Source organism: Sebastes fasciatus, chromosome 7, assembly GCF_043250625.1.
Source record: "Sebastes fasciatus isolate fSebFas1 chromosome 7, fSebFas1.pri, whole genome shotgun sequence".
NCBI classification, from domain to species: domain Eukaryota; kingdom Metazoa; phylum Chordata; class Actinopteri; order Perciformes; family Sebastidae; genus Sebastes; species Sebastes fasciatus.
Window position 1 is genome coordinate 32,520,537 of NC_133801.1, and position 25,804 is coordinate 32,546,340.

The 25,804-nt window shown below is 39.1% G+C and overlaps 1 protein-coding gene across 3 annotated transcripts in view; it reads right to left on the bottom strand.

The window, feature by feature from the left end:
* LOC141770647 (cell adhesion molecule 2-like) overlaps nt 1-23,852 on the bottom strand; it is a 168,975-nt gene extending 145,123 nt beyond the window's left edge. Inside the window, exon 1 of one of the 3 annotated variants that reach the window (XM_074640385.1) lies at nt 23,457-23,852. In XM_074640385.1, coding sequence (XP_074496486.1) covers nt 23,457-23,517 — 61 coding nt within the window. In that variant the 5' untranslated portion in view covers nt 23,518-23,852. The remainder of the gene's footprint in view (nt 1-23,456) is intronic. The other 2 variants (XM_074640382.1, XM_074640384.1) reach the window with 2 other exon arrangements.
* Between the last annotated feature and the right edge of the window lie 1,952 nt (nt 23,853-25,804).

The window sequence follows — 25,804 nt, forward strand, 5'->3', positions numbered from 1 at the left end:
TGAATTCCATATAGCACACCTCCTGCTACTTGGGACTGTGGGTCAAAGCTAGTTGCTTTTCATGCAATAAATGTAATGTTCCCTCATAAAATGTCACATCATTATCAGGCATTTCAAACAGCAGGGAGCTCTGTGTACTGCAGGATGAGGTCAATATCATGATGTTGTGATGTTGCGTTTGAGCACTCTCTGCTCTGGGAAACATTTCCAATTATTCCCCATGCACCGTATTTGGAATTAACAAGGACAATAGCTTGAAATACTTTACAGAAATGCAGTTTGGACACATCTATGAATGATTGTGGAAACCTTCATGAATGGCAAAAATATATATTTTTCTCTTAATAAAATGTTCTGAAAGGCTTACAAGCAATATGATTTAAATATACAGCTTAATTGGCGTGCGGGGTCGCTAAAGACATGAAAAAACACCCATTTAAGAGTTAAAAATAACACAGTTACCTACATACAGATGAGAATGTGTTATGAACAAATATATGATGAATATATGTCCAAGAGGCAAAGTTTAGAAAAATAACTGTCTTCACTTTTTAATTGTGCATAAAGTGTGATAAAGCTCACTTATTTGACCATAATCACTCATTTAAATAAATTGGACTTTTATAAACAATGTAAAGTATTTAATATAGCTTGCTTAAATTTCTTTTCTAGGTTTTTGTAATGTTATTGCCACTTGAGCTTTGTAGTTAAGTCTTAACAATGACAATAATCCAACAACATAAGAACAAATGGAACTCAATGCAAAATTAATTTCTTTGGGAATTATGAGGATTGTAAAAAGATTGTAATTAGACACAAGACTATTATTATTATTATCTGGGTGTGTAGTAGAGTTTGAATATTAAACTTCCATTCTGTGAGCCCCAGACAGGCGTAAGCAACTCATCAAATGTGTATCAGCTTTACACCATTTTCAGTGTTAACTCTGGTTTCATAGTGAATAAATGACAGTGGGTTATAGTCTCAGTGTTACTACTGAATGTGAAAATCCCACTGGAGCCTGTCAATCTGGGATACATTTGACAAAGCCTTTGTAGAGCTAAGAATATCTTGAAAACCCATATTTCTTATTACTGCTCCTGTGTTGCCATTGGCAAAAGTGTAAGTAATTCAGGATCAGCCCAGTGCAGTGTTGGAGAAGAATATCTGTGTCCCACAGAACACAGAATATCTTAAAATATCCTGATTGTGTTTCACTGATTGTGTTTGGAAACCGAAAAAAAGTAGAGCACCGAGAACGCTTTAAAGTCAGATACAATTACAAGTATCATCAGTTACACTTGCACTGTGCACATTATTACTTTTTTCATGTTATAAATCCCAGTGATGAAACATATTGTTTTCCACTTTCTTGTTGCTCTTTAGATACATTAAAGATTTGTCATGAAACAGACCTGAATCCTTTCAGTGTGAGCTTTTTGTCTTGTGGTCAGTGCAATTGTATTGATTATGTGTGTGTCATGACTCACAATGTATTAGTTATTTTGCAATATTGTGTCAATTTCTAGCTACAATAATATGAAAACATAGTGAATGGTCAGTCACCCAGTTGCACTGTTTACCCCTAGAATTAACTTTATTTGTATTAATGTCCTATATTCTCAATATAATCATATTCCTGTTCTATTCCTTCATCTCCCATTTATTTGAATGCATAGGTCTGTCACGATCATTACGTTATCCACTTATTGTACGATATACGGACATGACCTCGATCATTTTCATACTATTGACTTATCGTACGATATATGGACATGACCTCGATCATTTTTGTTATTGAATTATCACACGATATATGGACATGACCTCGATCATTTTTGTTATTGAATTATCACACGATATATGGACATGACCTCGATCATTTTTGTTATTGAATTATCACACGATATATGGACATGACCTCGACCATTTTTATGTTATCGACTTATCTTACGATATATATGGACATGACCTTGATCATTTTTACGTTATAGAATTATCATATGATATATGGACATGACCTCGATAATTTTTATGTTATCAAATTATCGTACGATATATATGGACATGACCTTGATCATTTTTACGTTATCGACTTATCGCAGCCATACAATATATGGACATGAGCTTGATCATTTTTACATTATCGTCTTATCGTATGATACATGGACATGACCTTGATCATTTATGCTTTCGACTTATTGTACGATATATGGACATGACCTCGATCATTTTTACATCATCAACCTCGCAGCCTACGATATATGGACATGAGATTTATCACTTTTACTGACCACGATATTGCCCGGTGTGTTTACAGTAGGGTTTTTCATACCATTATAAGACTCGTACATTGTGCAGACATTGCACATTTTAGTTAACAGAGCCCGAGAGTAAGTTTTATTTATTGTTTTGATTGTGTGATTTCATTTATTTAAGATGTTTTAATATTTTTTCACATTCCAATTACAATGTCGGAAATTCCCTAAGACTTAAAAGCTTAAAATTAGAATAATATTTTTTTATCACAATTATTTCTGGGACAATATATCGTCCACAAAGCAGTTATCTTGACAGGCTTACTGACGCACTCATGCAAACACACACACACACTGCGCAAGAGGCCTTCAAGTTCCAACAACTCCTCTGACTCTTTGCCAACAACAAAATGTTATTCTGAGACTCTGAGACTTTATCCACCCTCAGAAAAGCTTCACTCAGTGTTGTGGAAATACTGTGGATTCTAGGATGGATTTTTGGCTGAATGTGAACAAGTATGTGGGTCTGCATATATGAGAAAGCCCAGCTAACCAACACAGAAACCCCATTTACACCTGGTTTATCTGTGTTGGGATATCTTATCATAAAAAGGCAAGTTACTGTAAGGTGTAAACGCACGCAGAACACATTGTAATAGGGCAAACTCTTATGAAATACTGCCAATCCACCCAAAAATAGATATTGCCTATAGTATAGCAGCATCGCATCACTCGACCTGAGACGCACCATGTTCGTTTACTATCACCTAGCTCCACCTACCTTATTTGCACATTGAGATCCAATCAAAGCACAGGCAAAATCAAGATAAGCAGAACACTAACCCAGGGGTGTAATGCAAAGACCTGTGATCACATGTCATTATCCAGATAACAAATCCAGATGCAGATGTTAATACCAGGTGTAAACAAGGTCAGAGAGAGTTCAGTTGTTGCATCCAGTTTGCATTATGTTGAGTTGAGCACAAGGTTACATCAATAATGTACGCTTGACTGCAGTCGCTGTGATGTTATCCAGGTTGCTCAGACATGCACAGACTACGACACACACACACACACAAACACACACAGGTGTGTGCCAATGTAGACATTCACACAAGCAAAGATGCACCGTCTCCTCTCTCTGTCCACCTCGAGTTCATTCAATCAGTGAAGGAGCAAATGTGGATGATTGTTAATATATTACAGTGAATTTGTTTTTGTTTGTAGAAAACATAAAATAATTTTATGTTTGTTTGTTACACATTTTTGTTGGTGTTCTTCTTCTTTCGGCTGCTCCTGTTCCGTTTCCATCTAGTAACCCGGGCGGGCTTTGACTGATCCGGTATGGAAATCTGATTTCATGATCCGCATATTGATTTTACGCTGGATGCCATTCCTGACGCAACCCCCTCCTCATTAACTAGTTCTCATCCTGCCGATTTCAACACGGGTGGTGTCATTACATTATGATAAGTTCAGGCACTAATCAGTAAAAAAAATGTATTGGGCGGAGGTAAATTCTGAGGTTATCATGATGTGTTCAAATGCAATCTTGTAAAATGTAGTTTTTAGTAAGAAACTTGAATAAATACAGATGTTTTCACAGCAATCGAAAACAGATAATAGAGCGGGAATATGACGTGTTTGTCTTCCTAACAAAAAACAGTATGCAAACGGTAATAAAGGGGTGTATGTTGAAATGCATGGGATGGATTTCTTTACTTTTGTTTTTTTTATGGTGGAGCCAAATTGATATAGAGAATCGTGGAATTTCACTGGTATTGGCATCGACTACTACATTTATGGTATCGTGACATCCCTAATTTTCATGATGCTAAAACAATGAACATTTGAATATTATTACATAATTATCGTGTTTCTTGTTTATTTGATTATTGCAACATGTTACTGTGATGCAATTGTTATCATGATATTTTACTCCATGAAAATTATGTACAAAAAATGTTGTATATATATATGTCATATGACTCATGAACTTTGTTAATGTGAAGCAAACCTTCAGATTGTAGATTGGTAATCCCTGGTTGAGTCAAATCAGTGCTTCAAGACCAGCATCATAGAATTGGTTGGTGTGTACCACAAAAAGCAATTGTGTCCAGAGAACCTTCTACATCAAGCTACCTCACACAGCAACTGTTCAATCAGGGCTGAATCTATAGATACAGAAAAGCTCTGAAAACCCTGGATGGTTTTATAGTGATCCATTTGTTATTTCAAAGCAACCACATCCTTTTAAAAAAAAACATCCTAATCATCATTTCCAAGGCTCACAGACCTATGGGCAATGTGGTGCTGTGTTGTCTACAAACATCAGCTACAGTAGCTCCTAACAGCCCTCCTAAAACCCCTGTTTTGTAAGTGATGAGTTAAAACTGATCGGTTACAATTTTAGTAAACTTACCTTATTGGAAAATAGGAATTCAACATTATCTGTCAGGCAATGTCCCTGAATTTGCCCTGAATGAGGCACTTTAACACTCCACAAGCACAGATTTAGTCAGTATATGTGACCGTATCGTTTCCTTCAGGTTGAGAACACACTGAAAAATTGCATTACTCTTTTAGAGACATCTGCCATTTGGCCATTGTAACTGAACTACAGCCTTCACAAAACACAGTCTTCATGAACCTGTGAAAATGCCAACCGAGTCTTTTTTCACAGCACAAAAGCCTCCTACAAGTATGCGTCCATTTGAAAAGTGACTGTCTGCAGCTTTCCACTGCGGGTCCATATGGTCCCTGTATTTATGGGGTGATGAGGCCTGCTCCTGGGGTTCAGAGTGGTCATTATCTGGGGGATGCTACAGCTCCAGTAGTTAAGGTCACTCGGTACACACCGGATGTCCTCACACTCCTGGAGTACTGGAGGATACTAAATGTGTAATCATCTCTGAGCCCACAAAAGGCAGGGTCTATCCAGACTGGCCATTATAAGAGCTTATTGTAGGGTCCATCCTGGCTTTATATCCAGCTATTTCAGCAGCACAATCCAAAATAGCACATCTTTTCCTGTGGCATTTTCTGACAAATAGCAGATATAGTTGACTATGGTGAAGGTAGGACTCTTATTGGGCTCAAAGTTCATACTGGGAGCGAAAGTGTCTGCTCATCTCATTGGTCTCACTGTTTCCATTGTTTTCCATTCCTGAAACCAATTTCTGACTTTTTCAAATCAATTAGTATTAAAGTAATTTTATTTTTTATTCTAAAGAATGTATCTATTTCAAAACACAAGAAATGTATACTATCTACCGTAAATAAAGGTCAAACACAATATTGATTATCAGTGTTATTAATTAAGTGAAAAGCTACTACAACGGAAGGGTATATTCCAAGAAAAGGAAATCAACAGTTTGCACCAGAACTGAAACGTTTAGTCGTTAATTATTACACGGCTATGTTGAATACTCGATTCTGATTGGTAACGGCGTTCTGTGGTCTGTTATTTCAGTATAACAGACCGTTGCTATGTATAACAGACCGTTGCTATGTATGGTAGACCGTTGCTACGTATAGCAGACCGTTGCTATGGGCACAGCTCAGATGTCAGACTCTGGCGAACCGTTTTTGTGTCAAAATATTGATTTCTTCAGTAGGTTGCCGTGTAATAAGCGGAATAATGTACAGCTAGCGGGTCATTGTTGTCATGACAATGACCGGCTCGCTGTACAATATCCCTTACATAAAATAGTCAATTGACAGAAAATTAATCAGCAACTACTTTGATAATCCAATAATCATTCAATTCATTTTTTTCAAGAAAAAAGCAGACATTGATGGGCATTATTTCACCATGTTTTGACTTAAACTGAACAATGAATTGATTATTGAGAAAATAATCTGCAGATTAAACAATGATGAAAATAATCTTTAATTGCAGGCCTAGTTTGCAAAATTACACAATTCTTTGCAAGTTAAAGTCCTCTATGACAGTATTTTATATTTTATGCCTTGGTCAGCAGGGGGCAGTAACCGAAGCTGATGACATGGGTGGGGTGATAACTGATTTTATTAAATGTTTCAATAACAAAATACAATCATATAGCAGCATAACTAGGGTTTTGCTTGTCATTGTTGGCGAATACAAGACAGAGCCCATCTCATGTAATATCACAATGCCTAGGGATGCACCTATCCAACTTTTTCAGTACCAATACCGATAGCAATACCTGGGCTTTGGGTATCGGCCGATACCGAGTATCGATCCGATACCAGTATTTAATTAATAAACTGTATGCCTCACTGTGTGGAAGCGACTGGGATCATTCTTCTATGTGTAATGCAACACCAGGCTTGACTTAAACATTGTTTTCTTAACTTTGTAAAACAAAATACAACAAATAAATACATAGATATACATTTACTGAATTATTTATTATTAAATAATTAATTTTACTCCAGCAACTTGGTAAAAAAAAAATTCTAAATGAACTGGAATTACAGTTCAAGTGTAAACCTTTTTACTGCAGCAATACATTGGTCAAAACATAAACAGGAATTCAAATTCCAGTATATAATGTATGTAATATATAAACATACTATTTAATTTCATAGATCGGCCCCATTGTCACCAATAGCCGATCCAGCTATTTGAGACAGTATTGGCCCGATATCTGACCCAGTATTGGTATCAGTGCACCGCTAACAATACCATCTCAATTCAGCTTATAAGAAAAAAATTGACGTAGCATCCATGATGTCACTAACTGCTCGCCACCATTTTTGTCAGCTATTTAGGTTAAGATTTACAAATTCAGGGGAATGGGTGGCGTTAAGGCGAGACAACCAAGCTGCATACACCATAACACAATGGGGCAGACAAAGAAACTTTTGAAATTAGACTTGACAACCATATTGAACTAAATCATTTTCAAAATTGTCCCCATTAGAGAATGTGCATTTAGTAAGATTTTCTTATTCAACACTATCCATATTGGCATAAGCATCTAGCATCACTTGTGTCGGCAGATCTTACTTTCACCATCCTGTTTCTTCTTTTACTCTCTTTGCGCATTTTGACTTCAAGCTCTGCTCACAGTCACTTTGAAGGTATAATTGCAAAAAAAAAAGTAATTTGCCGTGTTTTAGAAGGATAATGACCCTGCTAAAACTAGGAACACCTGGAGTTGTTAAATTTAAAACGGGGTCTCTGACCTCGTAGTCTGAATATCTGAATCAAAGGCCTCATGACACATTGATGATAATTGCCTGTTCGACAATGATACAGCAAAACCCCCCTAATGATCAAATTTAATCAATGCATGTACTTAAAGTCCAACATTTGTTTAAACATCAGCAGGTGTGGTTAGCATATGCAAACTGTCAGAGAATATGCAATTAATTAAATCAACTGAACTGCACAGAACACACTTTAACTACAGTGGCCATTATGAATTAAACTCATCTGCACCCTTTATTTCAGTGCACATAGTAAATTCAATGTATCATTGTGTACTGTATAGTCTACTACGCGGGGAGTAAGTCTGACCAAATGTCCCTAAAGACCAAGACTGTTGAACATGAGGCTGTAATTCACAACTCCACTGCAGACACAATTATAGTCAGGCATATCACAGTTCTGCAGCAGTAAATTTTGGGGAATTGAAAAAAAGAACACCTTCTGCCATAGATGGTGATATTGTAAATGGGCTCAGTGGAATCTCGCCTTGAGCTCTGTGAGCCTGTGAGGAGCTCAACATCTTGAGTTTCCTGTAGGCAACATATATACTGTATGGGATTACTTTTATGACCTCAAAAATACGGGCTGTCAATCAATTGCATGATTGTCCTAATTAATCACACATTTTCAATCTGTTTAAAATGTACCGTAAAGAGAGATTTGTCAAGTATTTAATACTCGTATTAACATGGGAGTGGGCAAATATGCTTGCTTTATGCAAATATATGCATAAATGTATTATTGGAAATCAATTATCAAAACAAAACAATGACAAATATTGTCCAGAAACCCTCACAGGTACTGCATTAAGCATAAAAATATGAAATCATAACATGGCAAACTGCAGCCCAACAGGCAACAACAGCTGTCAGTGTGTCAGTGTGCTGACTTGACTATGACTTGCCCCAAACTGCATGTGATTATCATAAAGTGGGCATGTCTGTAAAGGGGAGACTCGTGGGTACCCATAGAACCCATTTTCATTCACATATCTTGAGGTCAGAGGTCAAGGGACCCCTTTGAAAATGGCCACGAGAAACTTATATGATAAATCCAGTTGTTTGAAGGAAATGTTTTCACAGCAATCTAAAATAGATAATAGAGAAGGAATTATGATCTGTTTAACTTCCTATTTAAATAAAAATACAATAATTTATTTCCTAATCATTTGAATTGTATGTTTTTATGCAAATAACCACAATAGATGCCAGTAACAAACTAAAAAGGACAACATTTAGAATTCTTGACGGTTGTAATGTAGCACGACATGGAAGTGAAAGCAGCACTCTGTTTATTTAAAATGTGAAATTGCAATAAAAATATTGTGTCCCTAAAATCTATGAATAATCGTGATAATAATCGTGATCTCAATATTGATCAAAATAATCGTGATTATCATTTTGGCCATAATCGTGCAGCCCTACAAGCTAGTATAACATGATCGGTACCAATGGACTCCTTGGGTTATTCTAGTTTCATATGATATCAATACCTTCACTCTAGCTTTAAAACTGAGCCCGCTACAACCTAAAAACCGCAACGTGTTATTATCGTGTTAACTTTTACAGCCCTACTCTAAAAATCTTTCAGATATGTATTTTTTTCTTCAAGAAACGTCCCATCATATGAAGCTAAAGGATTTTCTCACTCCACTGAAGAGTCAAACTGTGTCAAAAGTTAGTCCTTGCACATAATGAAAAGTCATTTTAAGAAATAAAATGAAAAAAAAAAAAATTGTGCAAGACATCATGCTGTATGATGCACCTTCATTCTCCGAGCGGTTACTTAACTTGCACACCTGCAGTTGAGAGGCACAGTTCACGCCTGCCAAAATAAACCACACTGAAACAATAATGCTCCAGGGTTGGAATAAACTGCTCCAAACATCCAGGCTCTGTGTGAACACACCCTCAGAATGTCACGCTCATGCAGCAGTCAGCAGATGGTGAAACACTTTCCATAAAGACAACTCCTGATGTACTGTAGTTTTTTTATGAAGAGGTCATAATGCTCCTCTGAACTCACTGAAACTTGCATTTATGTTTTATTTTCTTACAAATCTTAAGCTTTCTTTTCTCACATAAATCTGTAAAGAAAAATAGATTTTTCCTCTTAAATGAAAAAGTAAATCTATAGAAAGACTTTGTGCTACGTTATCATACATGTAATGCTTTAACCTTTATTCTAAAACTGCATTAACCCCTTTTACGGAACGTTTCCCAGTCATGGCAGGTGAAGGAAATGGCAGATGTATCTTGCATTACACCTACTTCTCTCTGCTTTTCACACCTTCTCTTCCTTTCCCCTTCTTGCTCTCAGCTTAGCGGCTTTAAGGCTTTTTTTTTTCTCCAGCAAAGCATGCTCTCTGGCTCCGAGCACTGGCATCCCTTGCATCGGTATGCAGCTCCCGTTCAGACTGCTGATCCCTCTTTATGAGGACATGAGTTTCAATGCTTTTATCCCCCACCTTCACTTGCAAATATGCCTGCATTCAGTATCTACACTCCAGCTTTAGAGACCCGTGGGAAGCCTTTAAAGAGGAAGTCAATAAAAGGGTATAAACATGCATGAGCTTAAGTTTGTGCTTTTTGTGTCTTTATTCCAAAGTTAGCTTCTTTTTGGGATGGCGATGGAGAACAAAATCATTTTCCAGTTGTTGCACCGAGGCAGGAGCCGAATTTTTTAATATTTCTGCTTTTGCATTGCATTTATAAAAACAGATTTTTTTTCACTTGTCAGGAGAAAATACATTTTGCAATAAAACTATTGCTCATTTTAACATTAAGGACCTTTTCAGTGATATTAATTGCATGTTTAAATCAATTCAACACACCGCCCTTGTGATGAACATTTGTATAAGCATTAGCAGATCTGCTTAAAATATGCAGTGAGAATATGCAATTCATTGCATAACTGATCAGCACGGTATGTACTGTATATACTTTAATTATAGTTGACACTGTGCACCTGGCAGACTTATCTGCAATGCTCACCCCTCTAAAGCAGTGCACATTTTAAAGTTAACATATAGCCTATGGGCTACCAAGCATGATATGGATGTGTGTATGAAAGACTGGCTTTAGCCCATCCATGTACTATAATATCTGTGGTTACCAAGAGAGAACTACCATAGGCAGAACTGGAAAGTAGCCATGTTGCGTGCGTAGAATTCTCCTCTGTGGATTTTTTGGCTTCAGCACCAACAAGAATTCTAAGCAAAACATTACTCACTGATGCAGCGGTGAACTTTTTTTAAAAACTGTCAGGGACTGGCTCTATAATGCGACTGTGAAGATGCAGAGACTCGGTTGCATGTTCTACTGCCGTCAGACAGCGAATGCACTGGGAATTAGTCTACTGATAACTACAAGCAAGTTTGCTCAATAAAATTGTCAAATTTAATTGCTGTAAGAAAATAAACAGTTGGACTGGTGCATTTTTTTTTTTTGCATGCTCTCAGGCACACAAACAGTCACTTTACTTATTTTGCAGCGATAACAACACTGGGGAGTAGAGGGAGAAAAAAACAAAAGCACATGGGAAAATGTCACGAAACACTCTGAAATACTGCCAGACTTGAAGACACTTTTAATTAGTCTCCTCTTTGTAAAGTGTATGGTATGTGCTCTTTAAGTTGGCATTAGAAACATAAAAGTCTGAAGTGGGCAGGAGGCACTAATTTGCATTACGACATGAATGTTATTGTCCGTCTGTGTATGATGGCCTCTGTGACGGACAACTGCATTCTGCAAAAACGTGTGCTCGGATAGTCTACAGCTCCTCGTGACCCTCAGAGGGATTCAGCCAGCTGAGAATTTGAATAGGTTTCATTTGTGTCCCGACAAATGGTTACAAACAGGCCTCTATTCTCTTCTCACAAGTCAACAATCTCTTCTTAGCAGGTTTTCCATCCTTTTTTATTTATTTTCAGGGTCTTTAATTTTGTATTGTGCACAAACCATATCAAATCATATAGCCATAAAATGCTAAAACATTACCCTGGAATAAATAACTACATTTGCCATGATTTGCTGCTTACAAGTCTATGAAAATGCAATGAGTTATTCCAGCAAGCTATCAAATTTCCTAAAGATAGTGCAACAGAGTCTCCTTTATCTGGAGCTCTGACGTCCAGCCCGACTGCTCGACTGAAGGGGCTTTATGAGCACAGCAGCAACCCAGTGATGCTAAATCCTATGGACGGTGTGAGACTGATGGAATTTCTGTGTAAAAGAAACATTTAGAACCAGCGGCCAGCGTGTGTATGAACACATTACAACAGCATTTTAAAACACCAACGTTTAGCATGTCAATATGCACCAACTGTGAATATATACAAGTACTATTTTCCAGAGCTTGACCACAGCTGTCTTCTCACTGAGGACTTCTGTTCATTAATACTAGAGTCATTCTGATTCCAGTATCGGAAATGTGTCCGATACTGCCCAAAATTCGGAATTGAATATCGGCGAGTACGCAAGTCTACGCACCGATCCGATACCATAATTTATTAACCCAGAAAAAAATCAACTTGTTTAACCGGAAGTCAATTCTTCTTCGCCGCTCCAAAACAGCAGCCTTCACTGTGCTGTCGCTCCGGATGTATCATGGCTGCCACTGGCAACTACGGTTATAGAGCAGTGAAGATGAAATGATTGCAGGTAGTCACGTGACGATAGCAAAGAACAACAGTGCGGTGCTAGTGGAGAGTGGAACGGTAGGAAAATGTCAGCCAATTGGCAATATTTTGTTTACTATGTAGCTGCTGCTCTTTTGTTTTACACTGTAATTGTAATTCTTGTTTATTTTGGGAGGTTTCATTTTGAAGTTGCTGTTGCTCTACTGTTTTACACTGTTACTGTACTATTTAATTATCTTATTGGACTCAATTGTGGCTGCACTATAAGAATTGTTAAAGGAATTGTTATTTATTCCTAGATTTAGTTTTTAATATACTGTTGCACTACTGTTCCTAACCCATTTAACAAGGTACAAGGACGCACATAAAAGGGTACAAATACTGACATAGCACACAGGCTGTCCACTGAGGAGACAGCTAAGATAATACAGAAATGTTGTTTGTTCCTATAGCTTCATTTATGTATGTTCTTTGTGACTGACAAACTGAATAATAGTCCTATAAAGAAAGTTCTATTGTATTCATTATCTGTATGTATTTGTTCATGTTTTACAAAGGGTTTAACCTGAGCCAGGCCATACAACAAAGATAGTAATCATATCACATCCATACATGGTCAGTAGTAAACAGCTGTTTAATAATAATAATAGCTACAAAAAAAATGTTTTTATCACGCTGGTATCAGATTAATACTCGGCTGATACCGCAAATTCAGGTATCAGAATCAGTATCAGGAATAAAAACTTGTATCGGAACATCTCTACTTAATACGGAAGCCTTTGTTTCTACTAAACAAAGGCTCCCCAGCTTAGTGTCCTTATTGCAGCTTTGTTTGTGCACCGGCAAAAGAACCCGACATAACTCAAAACAAGTCACTGCTGGTCAGGCTGCCAGGTGTTTGGTTGCAGTGTGACACCTCTGATAGTCAATCACTCTTTTTGGAAACCTCCCAAACATGCACAAGAGAGGCAGAAAATGGCATCAATTATGGCAAACACATAATGATGCTCCTAATAATGCATGGTCAACATTCTGCACTCAACACCGCTCTCTCACTGGCATTTGCAAACTTGTGTTTTGTTATTTTTCTTAGCAGAATGAGGACTATACTTTAGTGAAGACATCTTCCACGTCTGTGATAATAATCAGAAAAGCTTAACAAAAAACAAAAGGTGACATAACTTCTAGGTGACAACCACTCTGAAAAAAAATGACTAAAACAGATTACATGCCCGGCGGGTCAAGGAATGGTGTATGGTTGTCATTTCTGAACAAAAAAATATTAACTTTGTTCATAGAGACTGCAGCAAGAGGAGAAAAGGGAGATCATCACACAGGCTAAATGAGATTCAGAGGCTCATCCATAGTCGGGCACAAAGCCCACTTCAACAGAGATGAGGGCCAAGAGAGATTGGTAAAGGTCAACACTGCAAACGGGCATAAAATTAAGTATAGGCTTCATTTCGGGCACAATACTGAAATTTAGGAACGCATAAACCTCTCACAGCACTGACGCCTATAGTGCCACCTTTCCAACATCAGAGCCGAAACTCATTCATCAAAACTTCAATGACAAATGTTGTTTATTCCATTCTCTGCAGATTCTTTGATTCAATTTTTAAATGATTCTAGGTGTGTTTACAGTAATTAGGATCAATTCTGCTGCATCGTTATAGACTATTGTTTATGTTTTAGGACCTTTAGTCCTTTAGTGGTTAACTACATATTACATTTACATCATCATAAAGATAGTGATTAGCTTTTAGTAAACATGGTAAGTCCTGGACATCCGGTTGTTTTATAAGTATAGACTACGGGGTTCAATACAGTCACTTTCAAGCTTTGTCTCACTCCAGTTTGCACTGCTATCTGAAAAAGTATGTATTTATTTTTCTATTATTTGTTTGACGACTACAGTGTGTTGTGTTGTAAGCACGATGACTTATGGCTGCAGTAATTCACTAATGTTTGCAGGATTAACAGAAAGTAAATATTTGTCATTTATTCATTCATTCATTCATTTATTTATTTTATATTTATTTACCATTTTTTTTATTTTTAAGAAGGTTTATTTGTTATTATAAAAGAATGTTTTATTATTCTTTTAGAAAACTAACTACTGATCATCTTAATTTATCAGCTTTGTTTCATTAGATTTTGTTTTTTTCCCCCCACATGTTTGAGCCACAGTTTACTTAAGATGCCTCATAGTGCAGAGTTCTGAAATGCATGAGCATTAGGGCTGTCAATCTATTCAAATATTGAATCGCAATTAATCACAAGATTGTCCATAGTTTTTTTATCTGTTCACTATGTACCTTAAAGGGAGATTTGTCAAGTATTTAATACTCGAATCAGCCTGCAGGTGGGCAAATATGCTTGCTGTGTATGTATATATTTATTATTGGAAATCAAATAACAACACAAAACTATGGAAAATATTGTCCATAAACCCTCACAGGTACTGCATTTAGCATAAAAAATGTGCTCAAGTCATAACACGACAAACTGCAGCCCAACAGGCAACAACAGCTGTCAGTGTGTCAGTGTGCTGACTTGACTATGACTTGCCCCAAACTGCATGTGATTATCATAAAGTGGGCATGTCTGTAAAGGGGAGACTCGTAGGTACCCATTTTCATTCACATATCTTGAGGTGGGAGGTAAATGCCAGTTTTTCCTCACCAAAATTTACCATAAGTTTAGAGTGTTATTTAACCTCCTTCGCAAGCAGGCTAGTATGACATGGTTTATACCACTGAATGATGTCAGGGTCTTCACTCTAGCTTTAAAACTGAGCCTGCTATAACCTTCGATCGCAAGTTGTTCATTCATTCAAAGCCTTTCGCTCCTTTGTGGAGCATAGGCCGTTGACCACAGTCCGCCAGAGTCTTTTGTCCTGATCGCAAGTTGTGATAATGCATTATTAGTGGCATTAAAACGAATTTGCATTAACTTGTTATTATTGCGTTAACTTTGACAGCACTCATGAGCATACAGTATAAAGATTATGAGCAGATTCACAATAAGCGGCAATACATTTCCAACTATTTTACTTAATAATACGCGTCCATCCACAGCAGGTTTGGATCAAAGTGGTTGCAAATGATAATATAAAATCCTACAACGACGATGAAGTCAGTCTCAAGCAGATATACAAATTGGAACATACAGCAGCTCTCCTTATGTTGTAAATAGAGTATCTGCTGCTACTTGATGACATGACAAATTAAATACTGGGCTCTCTGGGCTTCAGCTAGTCGTTCATGTTTAGAAATATTGACTCAGCTGTCCGAGACCATAGGAATACATGTACATTTTGTTTTATGGTGGATTTCCCCTTTAAGATGTGTGAACACAGGTGCCTCTTCAGGAGCCTGAGATTGATGTAAGCACTGCTTTAACCACTTTTCAGCGTGACCAATTGTGGCATTAGACTTATCATGAGTATCTTGAGACAGGCTTCTTGGCAAGTAGAAAAATCTCTTAACCTCTTTTGCTCAAATGTGGGTCAAAATAATCTGTAATAGTATAATTACCCTTACAGTCTATCAGCTTCATTGCTAAGCTTATACCCACTCAGAGGGGGCATGGCGTGTAGAAGTGCTATGACAAAGAGCATGGCGAAGGGGGACTGACAGCACGCGGCGTAGTCGGGGCAGCGAGCAGCTAATCTTTAAGCCCGTTCCTCACTTGTCTGAGCACATTTGCCTCTGGCTTGAGGCTTATCCCAACAGATGTATATCTGTCAACAGAAAGCAAGCAGGGCAGCAGCGGCTCTTTTGGAGCACATTTGTCCCCTTTACTGGATTATTCATTTGCAGTGGTGTACAGCAGCACAGCACCAGAGCCGGCACTTGGCAGCTGGGAGACGCTCTGCAGGGATAAGCTAACCCTGAGCAGTGAGCAACGGGTATCCTTGACTGTAAACCACCTTCCTCTCTGCCATACCTTGCCTTCAGCTCCGCCAGGCTACTCCTGCTGCCTGATTATTCCAACCCACAGGAGATGCGCCCATGCATACATTTCACAGGCTCCCTGTGTCTCACAATATGGGACATTTTGAGGGTTCACTTTCGCTTGGGTCCAATATGTATTCATTTCAAGAGATTTCCAATACACCCAGATCCAAGCTGAAACAGAACTCCATTTTCACATAAAAGAACTCAGAAACGATGCACCACCTGCCATCCTATAATACACTCAAAATGACAAATCGAATGTGCAGGTAGGACACTTCTTCACATCTATGTCCACTGTCCACTGGGTGTTGTGAAAGCTGCTGCTGGAATCAAGCATTTTAATGGTAGAAATTGGCGACTCCTCACTGCATTCTATAAACAGTAATAGGCTGGCTTCTGCCCCAGACAACTGTAGACAGGCTGTTCTCAAACACCGTTCGTAGATATACCTACGAAAAGTAATGCACTCTAATTAATATATCCCATGAAATCAATGTGTACGTAATCGTGAACCAGGAACTATAAACACTGACAAACGCTGCACAGGGAGGTCGGGGTGACTTTAGTGACTTAAGTGACTTAAGAGACTTTGAGATCGTTGTTCGTACCACGTGTGACATCAGAAGTCAGCGTTGATTTATTTGTCAGGTAACTCCCGCACTTAAGTTACGCCACTTCCGGAGTTATTTTAACCCAAACCACGGCCTTTTCCTAAACCTAACTAAGGGCGTTTTCACACCTGTAGTTCGTTTGCTGTGGTCCGAATCAGGGACCAAATTGTTACAATGTTGCATATTGCCTCGAGTTTGGTTTGTGTTCACACGGCAGCGTTTATAGGTAGGACCAAAATTTTGATGCGCAAAGAAACTGCTCTCTAATTGATCAGAATTTCCATGTGGGAAAACTCCCGGAAGTAAACAGAGAAGAGCATACTTCAATTTCACAATGGAGGGACAACTACGCGGCTTGATCTTGGTCCCGGTACATTTTTTTTACCCTGTAGCAATTTTTCACTCAAGGCAAACGATACAGTTTGAAAATGAGGCGCGGCTACGACTGGAAAACAATGTATTGATGCACTGGAATCGCCAAAGGCGCATGTCAAGACAGTTCAGGAGGAGGCGTGCATTAACCCTCCTAAACTGTGACATGCTCATCGACCGAAAATATTTCCGAAGATCCATCAGGTATGCCCATGGTCTTCAACACAGCCTGACGTTACACCGGTTTAGTACTGATGTGAATAGCGAGGGCAAGCGTAGGCTCTGTTGTAGTAATGTTGTCTGGTGTCTGGTGTTGACATGCACAGCGCAGCTTGCTACCTGAGCTGGTTTAATCCAAAAAGGCGCAACGCTTTCTCCAGTTGGGCCGGCTCGAGGTCGGATCATGTACTCACCACAAACGAAGCGTACCGAACTGTAGCGCAGTTGTGTTGCCTAATCCTAGCTAAGTCGATCTCTTCATAAACCTAAGTATTTTTGTTGCCTAAACCTATCTAAGTCAATCTTTTCCTAAACCTAACCAAGTAGCTTTATTACCTAAACCTAATCAAGTTGTTTCCTGTGGAGACCGTATAGGGCTATAGGCGATATGGAGAAAATCAAATGTCACAATATTTTTTACCAAATACATCAGTATCAATATTGCGACAATATTGTAGGTTGAATATTGGTGCTTTCACAAAATATTTACATATGAGATTTTTGATAAATAATCATCAGTAATGTGGATATAATGACTAAGTGAGTAAAGGCAAATAATAGAACAGCTAGAACAGCCTGATAAGTTCAGAAAATGACATCACTTTAATGCAGCTTTTAAAACCAGGAAAAGACAACACTTATGCCATATTATAATATTACGATAGATATCTAGTCTCATACCACGATAACGATATAAGTTTATTTTGAAAAGACTGGAGTGGAAATTGCCACGTGCGTCACGTGTTGCTGGACATTCGTAGGAAAATGCATGGAAAAAAAGGAATCACTTTTCATAAGATATTATATGAACTGTTGTATGAGGATCCGTTGCAGTAAGCTAAACAAGAAAGCTAAAAGGAGACACTTTGATGCTTGATTTTAATCCTGGTCCTCTGAATTTCTGAAAACACAATGTTTTGTTTTTATACGTTATTTTACAGTATTGTTAGGCTGGGGAAAGCTGATTGGATTTTCTGACATAACACTCAGATTCCTAACCATAATGCATACAGACCAGGGAAAGTGTTCAAATTCATATAGATTCAGTTTATTTTGCTTATCTGTTGGCATTTCCATCCTGATGAATGCAAATGAAAACATTTAAATAATGCAAAGCATTGTATGATGTGTAATGTATGCATTAATATGCATGAATGTATTGTGCATATTTATTTTTGAAAGAGCTTTGGATTGAAATGCCGGTACATCAGTGTTTCATTGCCTTCCTGCTAAAATATGCCAATAAAAAAACACTGTCTGGAACAGTATTTTGGTGATTTGCATGATGACAAATACAATTTTACTTGGATGTTATTTTGGGAAGTTTATAAGGTTTTGAGGATCATATTTCTTCAGTGGTCTGGCAAATGTAATGTTACATGGTTAGACATGTTCTGACATATTTTGATGATTAAGAGTTTTTTAATGTAACTTTTCAATAACAGCTCCATAACTTTGTGTAACAATTTATCTCATATATTCACACGAGCTAGTATGAATAACATGACATCCCGTTCTACTGTTCACAATATTTTCACGAATCCAATCTAATAATCACAGTTGGGCTTTTAGCCCTCAAAAATGGATGGGTCTACTCTTGGGCCAATATTTGAAGGAAATATCAAACATTTTACAAGGCGCTTTTGCATTTTTAATGACTTGCCTCAATTCCCTCCTTAATCAGGGAAGAAATTTTTCATTTACATTATGAGACAATTATTCATCCTCAAGTCAACCTCCATCTCTCTCTTTGTCTGTAGTTTTGATATCTATGGTTTTGATACCAGATTAAATGATGTAAAAAAAAAAGAAAAAAAGAGAGAGACACTTTCATTTATTCTATGCTTTGCCCTCATTACTGCCCCCACACGTCATGGTCAAACACACACCGACGCTCTAATGTCACCTGCAGGTTGTTCTTGCCAAAATGTCTGACGAGATAAGAAATGATGAAAGGCTCCATGCTCAAACAAAAGGAAAGTTCCCTTGGCGGTACGGGAGCATTTTGGACTCCGTACGAAGGAAAGTGATGAAACACTTGAGTGGAAGGAATGTCAGACCAAAACCAGAGCAGCTGCGACCAACAAAGAAAACGCGCAGATCAGAAAAAGTTACATTTCTGACGCAACCGGCCCACAGGTCTGCGAAGAGACTAAGTATAGCCACGCCACATGGCTAATTAGCATTACTACCCAGCCTGCCACCTAACCTGTTAACTGGCTCTGACAAGTCTGTCAGGTGTCAGCATTAGCTGCCTTTGGTGAAATATGTTGTGATGACTCTGGTGCAGTGATACAGCAACACCTCACAGAGTGGCATAAGATCCCACTGGTGCACATATGGGGATAACAGGGCCTCACACTCAGAGCCGGAGCGCAAGGCAGGACACACAGCAGAGAGGAGGACAATAGATTTACAGTAACTCTACATAAGAATAAATCTATTCTGTCACTACAGAATATTAAACATTTAGGCGGTGCAGCACTCCATAGGCTGCAGCTATAGATAAGAGTCCAGCAATGCATTTAAGCAAAATACTAATAGTGTAGTTGTTCTAAGAAGGATGAGCCTGCATGAAATGACTCTCAGCATTATGGAGCATGAAGAGAGCTGCTGAGGCTGAAGTCTTGTCTACAGTATCACTGCAGTGTGTGATGCGGCGCACTGCAATTTAACTGTCGATTAGGCTGTGATCGCACAGAAGACGCATGAACCGTATTACCTTCGCCGAGGAGGTTATGTTTTCAGTCCCATTTGTTGGTTTGTCGTCTGTTAGCAAACATCTTTTACAGGCTGTAATGAAATTTAGTGAAAGGTTAAGCCATAGCCTGAACTACATCTAGATGCAAGAGCAGTTTATTAAATGGACTTGTTAAAACCACAAAATAGGGAACTCTTAGAATCCCTAACTACTGCTCTTTGAATGATAAATCTGGCACATGTATCCAATAATTCCCCATCTCGGTGTATTTTGCAGCAGATCCTGATCCCAAAGCAGATGAAACATTTTTGACTATTTTAATAACAAACTTGGAGGCTTGTGCAGCCTTGTTGGAGGTGTGCGCTCATGGGTGCTTTCTACACAGACTTTTGGGGCACTGCCCTAGGCACTCCTAGTTCATGTGTCTAAACTTAAGCCACATGGCATAAATATTTTAAGTAGCCCTTGAAGTGGGCACTATCTTAGCAGAGCTTTTTGGACAAGAAGATAAAATTCTCTCTGCCCGGTTCTCTCTGGCAGGATGTCATGAACCCAGATCTGTTGCAAAAAAGGCTAGCTTTCTGCTGTCCATTTTTATTCAACACTGCTGTGTTAGCTAATGATGCTAATAGTATTATAAATGCTTGTACTTGCAGTTTTTGAGCTCTTGCTGTCCATGTTGCTGCACATGCTATACTGACTATTAAGTCCATATATTTGTCCATCTTGTGTGGCAATAAATGCGGTTTGGCTGTGCTCAAGGTCTGCTGCCAAACAACAACCTCTTAATGCAGGATGCTACCATATCCACACTCCTATCATTTTATCATTATTGATATTGACTTTGTATTGTGTATGACTTAGCCCATGAATGCAATTCATATTGGATGCCGATTCTCATATTCCAGATAACGGGTTGTCCTTGAATGCACCATACAAAAGGTTTTCAAAGCCAATTCCATGTATCTGCAAGTTAATTTTTTTATACAATACTGACATGGACAGACACTAATGGCTGCCTGGATGGTAGGGAGTCTTCTAGAAAGATATGGTGTGCTTTCCAAAGGTTGCCAATCATGTAACCCTAACCACGACCCACTTCACAGAGGGGGCACGTCTTGAGACAGCATGGCGCCAAGTTGTTTCCTGTCAAGACGGAAGTTTATTTTGAAAAGTGGAGTGGAAATTTGACACATGTGTCACGTATCGCTGGACAGTCGTAGAAAAACGCACGAAAAATGGGGAATAACTTTTCTTAAGATATCACACAAACTGTTGTACGATATGTTTTAGTAGGCCACACAAGAAAGCTAAGGAGACACTTTGTAGCTTTATATTAATCCTGGTCATCTGAAATTCTGGAAACAAAGAAATATAGATACACTGTTGTTAGGCTGGTGAAAGGTGATTGGATTTTGTGACATAATAGAGGCCGATTCTCATATCCCAGATAACGGGGTATCCTTGAATGCACCATCAAAAGGTTTTCAAAGCCAGTTCTATGTATCTGCAAGTTCATTTTCATATAATACTGACATGGCTAATGACTGCCTGAATGTTAGGGAATCTTCTAGAAAGATATGGTGTGCTTGCCAAAGAATACCTGTCATTTAACCCTATAACCACGATCCACTCTGCAGGGGGGCACCTCTTGAAAGGCATGGAGCCAGCTGGATGTCATCAGGTCACAGCTGGATATAGGTCTACTGCAACTTGATGGCATCTCGAGTTGGACAACTCATTGAGATTAAACAAATGTGTGGAGTTGAAACTTGCCGAAGGGAAAGACAGGAAGACTGCCAAAAGCAACATATATAAAGGCTTTTTTAAAATTATTATTATTAATTTCAAAGAGAGATTTACAAGTAATTTACAACCATTAATCTGCCTTACATTTGAGTTAAACTGAGCCCCGGCTGTGCGTTTTCTTCAACACATAGGGGTCTGATTTGGACTAAAAATATTTGACAATTTGACAAATTATGTAGCCATATTATTTCTTTATATTAATCCTGTCTCTAGGTGGGGGCTTCAGATAAGCCCAGTGGGTTTTTTGCCTCTTCCTGCACTGTATATTATTCATTTATTTTTTTGTTATGTTGTGTAGTCTTAAATTGTGCAAAAATAAATAAATAAAAAAAATAAAGAATAAAACAAGTGAGGAAATGTTCAAAATCTGAGGCTGAAATAGAGGGCTCATTTGAGAGTAGATTATTTTGTGATGGTGCAATGTTGAAATGGCATATAGAGACTCTGACTATAAGTTTTGACTGATTTGATGATCGGTGTTGGTTCTGAAAGTGAGTTCCTCAAGGGGCTCCTCAACAGAACTAGTTCAGATTAACTCAAAATCATTAGAATTATCAGCTTTATAGGTCACTGTCACTACTATTATATATATTATATTAATCTTCTCACAATAATGGACTGAATCAGCAATGACAAAATAAATCTTCCTCCTGATGTCATGTGGGACGAAATATTTTTTAAATTGGAGTCAAGCAGCTTTTTGTTTTGTTTTGCTTTGATTTGGGAGTTCCTGACATGAACCCCCCTGCTGTAGGCGGTATGTATCTGCGCACTGGTCGCCTACAGGGCGGTGGCTGCGGGACGGTGTGAGGAGAGTTGAGTTGAGGGAGTTGTCATGAGGAGACTCTGATGCCTGTCTGCAGAGAGCCAGCACTATATACTCAACCTGACCTGCTGCGTCTCATCCCTGCAGCACAACTTTGAACGAGCGACTAACATGACGGTCTAAATGCATACCGCCAGTCCTGGAGGATGGGTCCGAGCGCACACCACCACACACACTGCCTATATACTGTGCGCAAAGCTGGGGACAAAAAGCTCAACTCAAAACGCAGCTACATGGAAGACTTCTTGTCACCTCTGCAAAGTCACTGATTTTAAAATCACGTGTGAAATTACTTAAAAAGCCCTTAAAAGAGAGCAGACAGTTAAAAAAAAAACATCCACTCAATGACACCCCGGTCTCACACCAACCAGGACGCACAGCCAGCAGCTGCTGTAACCTTCCGTGCATCCATCCATGTGTCAGCTTCAGGGGACACAACCGGATGAGCAGACAAAACAGGAGGCGACTGCAGGCGACTCATCTGCATGTTCATGCTTTATCTGCTACTTAATACCAAAGCAAGGGACACATCCAAGTTGTCTCCGCTACAAAAAAACTTGTGCATCCGCATTCTGCTTTTGCGCACAATTCAACTTCCAGGCATTCCAGCACAGTCTCATCTCACAGCTCTGACAGCAGACAGCAGCAGCCGTCCTCTGGACACAACTGATGCGCAAACACGCAGCATTTTGTATTATTATTATTTTTTTTAAAAGGGGTAAATCAACTCTATCTGTCTTTCTACTGAACACTTGAACTCACGTGTGACACGATCACATAATGATCTTTACTCTTAAACCGCAGCCGCCACCACCTCCCCGCACACCACGCCCGTCTATACAGCAACATCCAGCCTCACCTTTAAAGACGCTTGCACAGAGGCTGTAAAGGATGAACATCAGCTGCTGCTTGACAATCATATTCTTCTTCTTTTTCCTTCACAATTTGACGTCGACACTCCACTCGCGTTTTGTCTCTTCTCTTCTCTCTCTCCTTCTCTTTCTGTCTCTTTCTCCTCGGGATGGACTTATCCAGGTACACGGCGCAGTTTCGGACTGACTGGAGTTACATTGATGAACTCTGCCTTTTTTTGTGTTCTTCCAGAGAAGTCCCTGTGTGTTTTTAACGCAGATCCGTGGAGCAGTGGTGACTGTAGTCTAGCAGGACGGCAGAGATGCTCGTCGGCAAAGTGCAGCTCCTGCCTTCCTTTATTGCCTTTCTCTTTGACTCGCTGCAGAGAGCAAGAGTCCCGCCCACGCTTTTTGACTAATGAAGACGCTTCACCAATGGAGAACACCTCGAAATAGTTCTGATCTCTGCTAAACTGTCAAAACAATTACACTGCGTGACACACGGGTTACTTTCTTACAGAACATTTGGAGAGTGAACATCAGTAATCCTCTGATCGGTTTCAGAAGGATAATGTGAAAGCAGAACAATCTGTCTCTGCAGGAATATGGTGATAGTTTAGACCCATTATAAAAAAAATAGCATTAAATATAAGCTATTAAGTTAGGGCCCAACCACATGCCCTATCTATAAGGCTCTAAAAGAAGATACTGATGATGCTCTCTGCTCCATGTTTTTGACAGCCTCAACCGTGAGACTGCAAAAAATCCATGCCAGTGATTTAATGTATTAAAATATGCCCACAGCTAGCAGAGTTAATTTAACACTTTTAGACAGTTTTGAACAGCCGCCCCAGAACCATAACAGCTTTATGAGCAGACAAACAAGCCCGCAGTCAACATTAGACAACTCTAAATAAGTGTCGCTGCAGAATTGACACTTATTATCACTTGGAAAATGTTACAATGCACACTTCTTGGAAATACAATAGCAAGGACAAGGCATTCAGCAACCGTAGAAAGACCTGCTGCCTGTGTTGTGTGAAAAAAGGCGCTTGCTTTCCCAGAGGTTTGTGACCCGGTGTCTGGGTGTGTGTCAGGAATCAGTGCACAGGCGCAGGGGAGGTTAATGGGCTCCTGGACATCCCTCTTTCCTTCAAAGGCTCCTATGAGTGGTGCACAGAAATGTGTGTGACCATCCCTAAAGACAGAGGTGGGAGGAAAGCGGCGGCCCCAGCCGGGGATGGTTTTCTAAGCCCATCGAGAGGATTTTACACATGGTTTAACATGCTGCCGGTCGAATTTGGTTCAATTTTGCACAGTGGCCTTCCATGCCACTCCCACTTCAAATCAAATTGCTGACCTGGCCGTACCACCTGAGAAAAAGCTGTGGGGCTAGAAAGATATTCCAGGCTTTGAAACCATCAGTTTTTTCTCTCAGTAGGGATACATGTAAATGGCATGTGAAGCTCCGCCACTCATTAGCTAAACAAGCAATCAGCTGGATCACTAATTTTCATTGCCAAGACATTAATGCAGTGTTTTCCGGCATGTTCCAATCAGAATGGGTCAAATGGGACCCCTTTCACTATAAGACGTGCGCTCGTTCACTTTTTGCATGCTGATGCTGCGTTTTAGCCTTTTAACTTGGAACCGTGCACATCTCTAATCCCCGGGGAACCAATGTTGGCTTTCTGAACTGTAAACCTTGAAGGACTGAGCACTCATGTGTGACATACATTCCAAAGACAACTACAGTATTATAATTCAGAGCAGAACTATACAAAGCCAATTACCATGAGGGACGGTGGTAAAGAATCAATCCCATGTGTCCTGAAGGTCAATTCCTCGTCATTTCATTAGATCTTCGAGAGTAGAATTCTACTCATGCGCCTTTTATACAGCGAGAATTTATTGACCATGTGGGTTCAGCAGAAACGCTCGGGGTGCTGACACAGATCTGTAATGCAGAGGAGCATGTTCTCCTTTGCATTTAGCTCTGGGACATTATACTGCATACTACTCTGTGCTCTGTTTCATTGATAAATGCCCAATTGTGTGCATTGTCAGATTTAACAAGGTCACCGGCCACAGTACACTTGTGATCCTTACATTTCATTGATAATACTAAAAATTCCACAAAAAATTTAAATACAAGATTCTATGTTGAAGTCTACGAGAGAGAAAACAAAAGGCAAAAGACAATAGTTTAGGCTAAACTGAATTACATTAATATGCATTAACCTGTCACTGATAGCATTTAATCCTCCTTGCTGATTGAAAAACAACTCATCCAGACACAGTGGGTGCACAATCCATTTCAGGATGGGCCTGAATGACAGCAGTTGTGAAGGCTGAA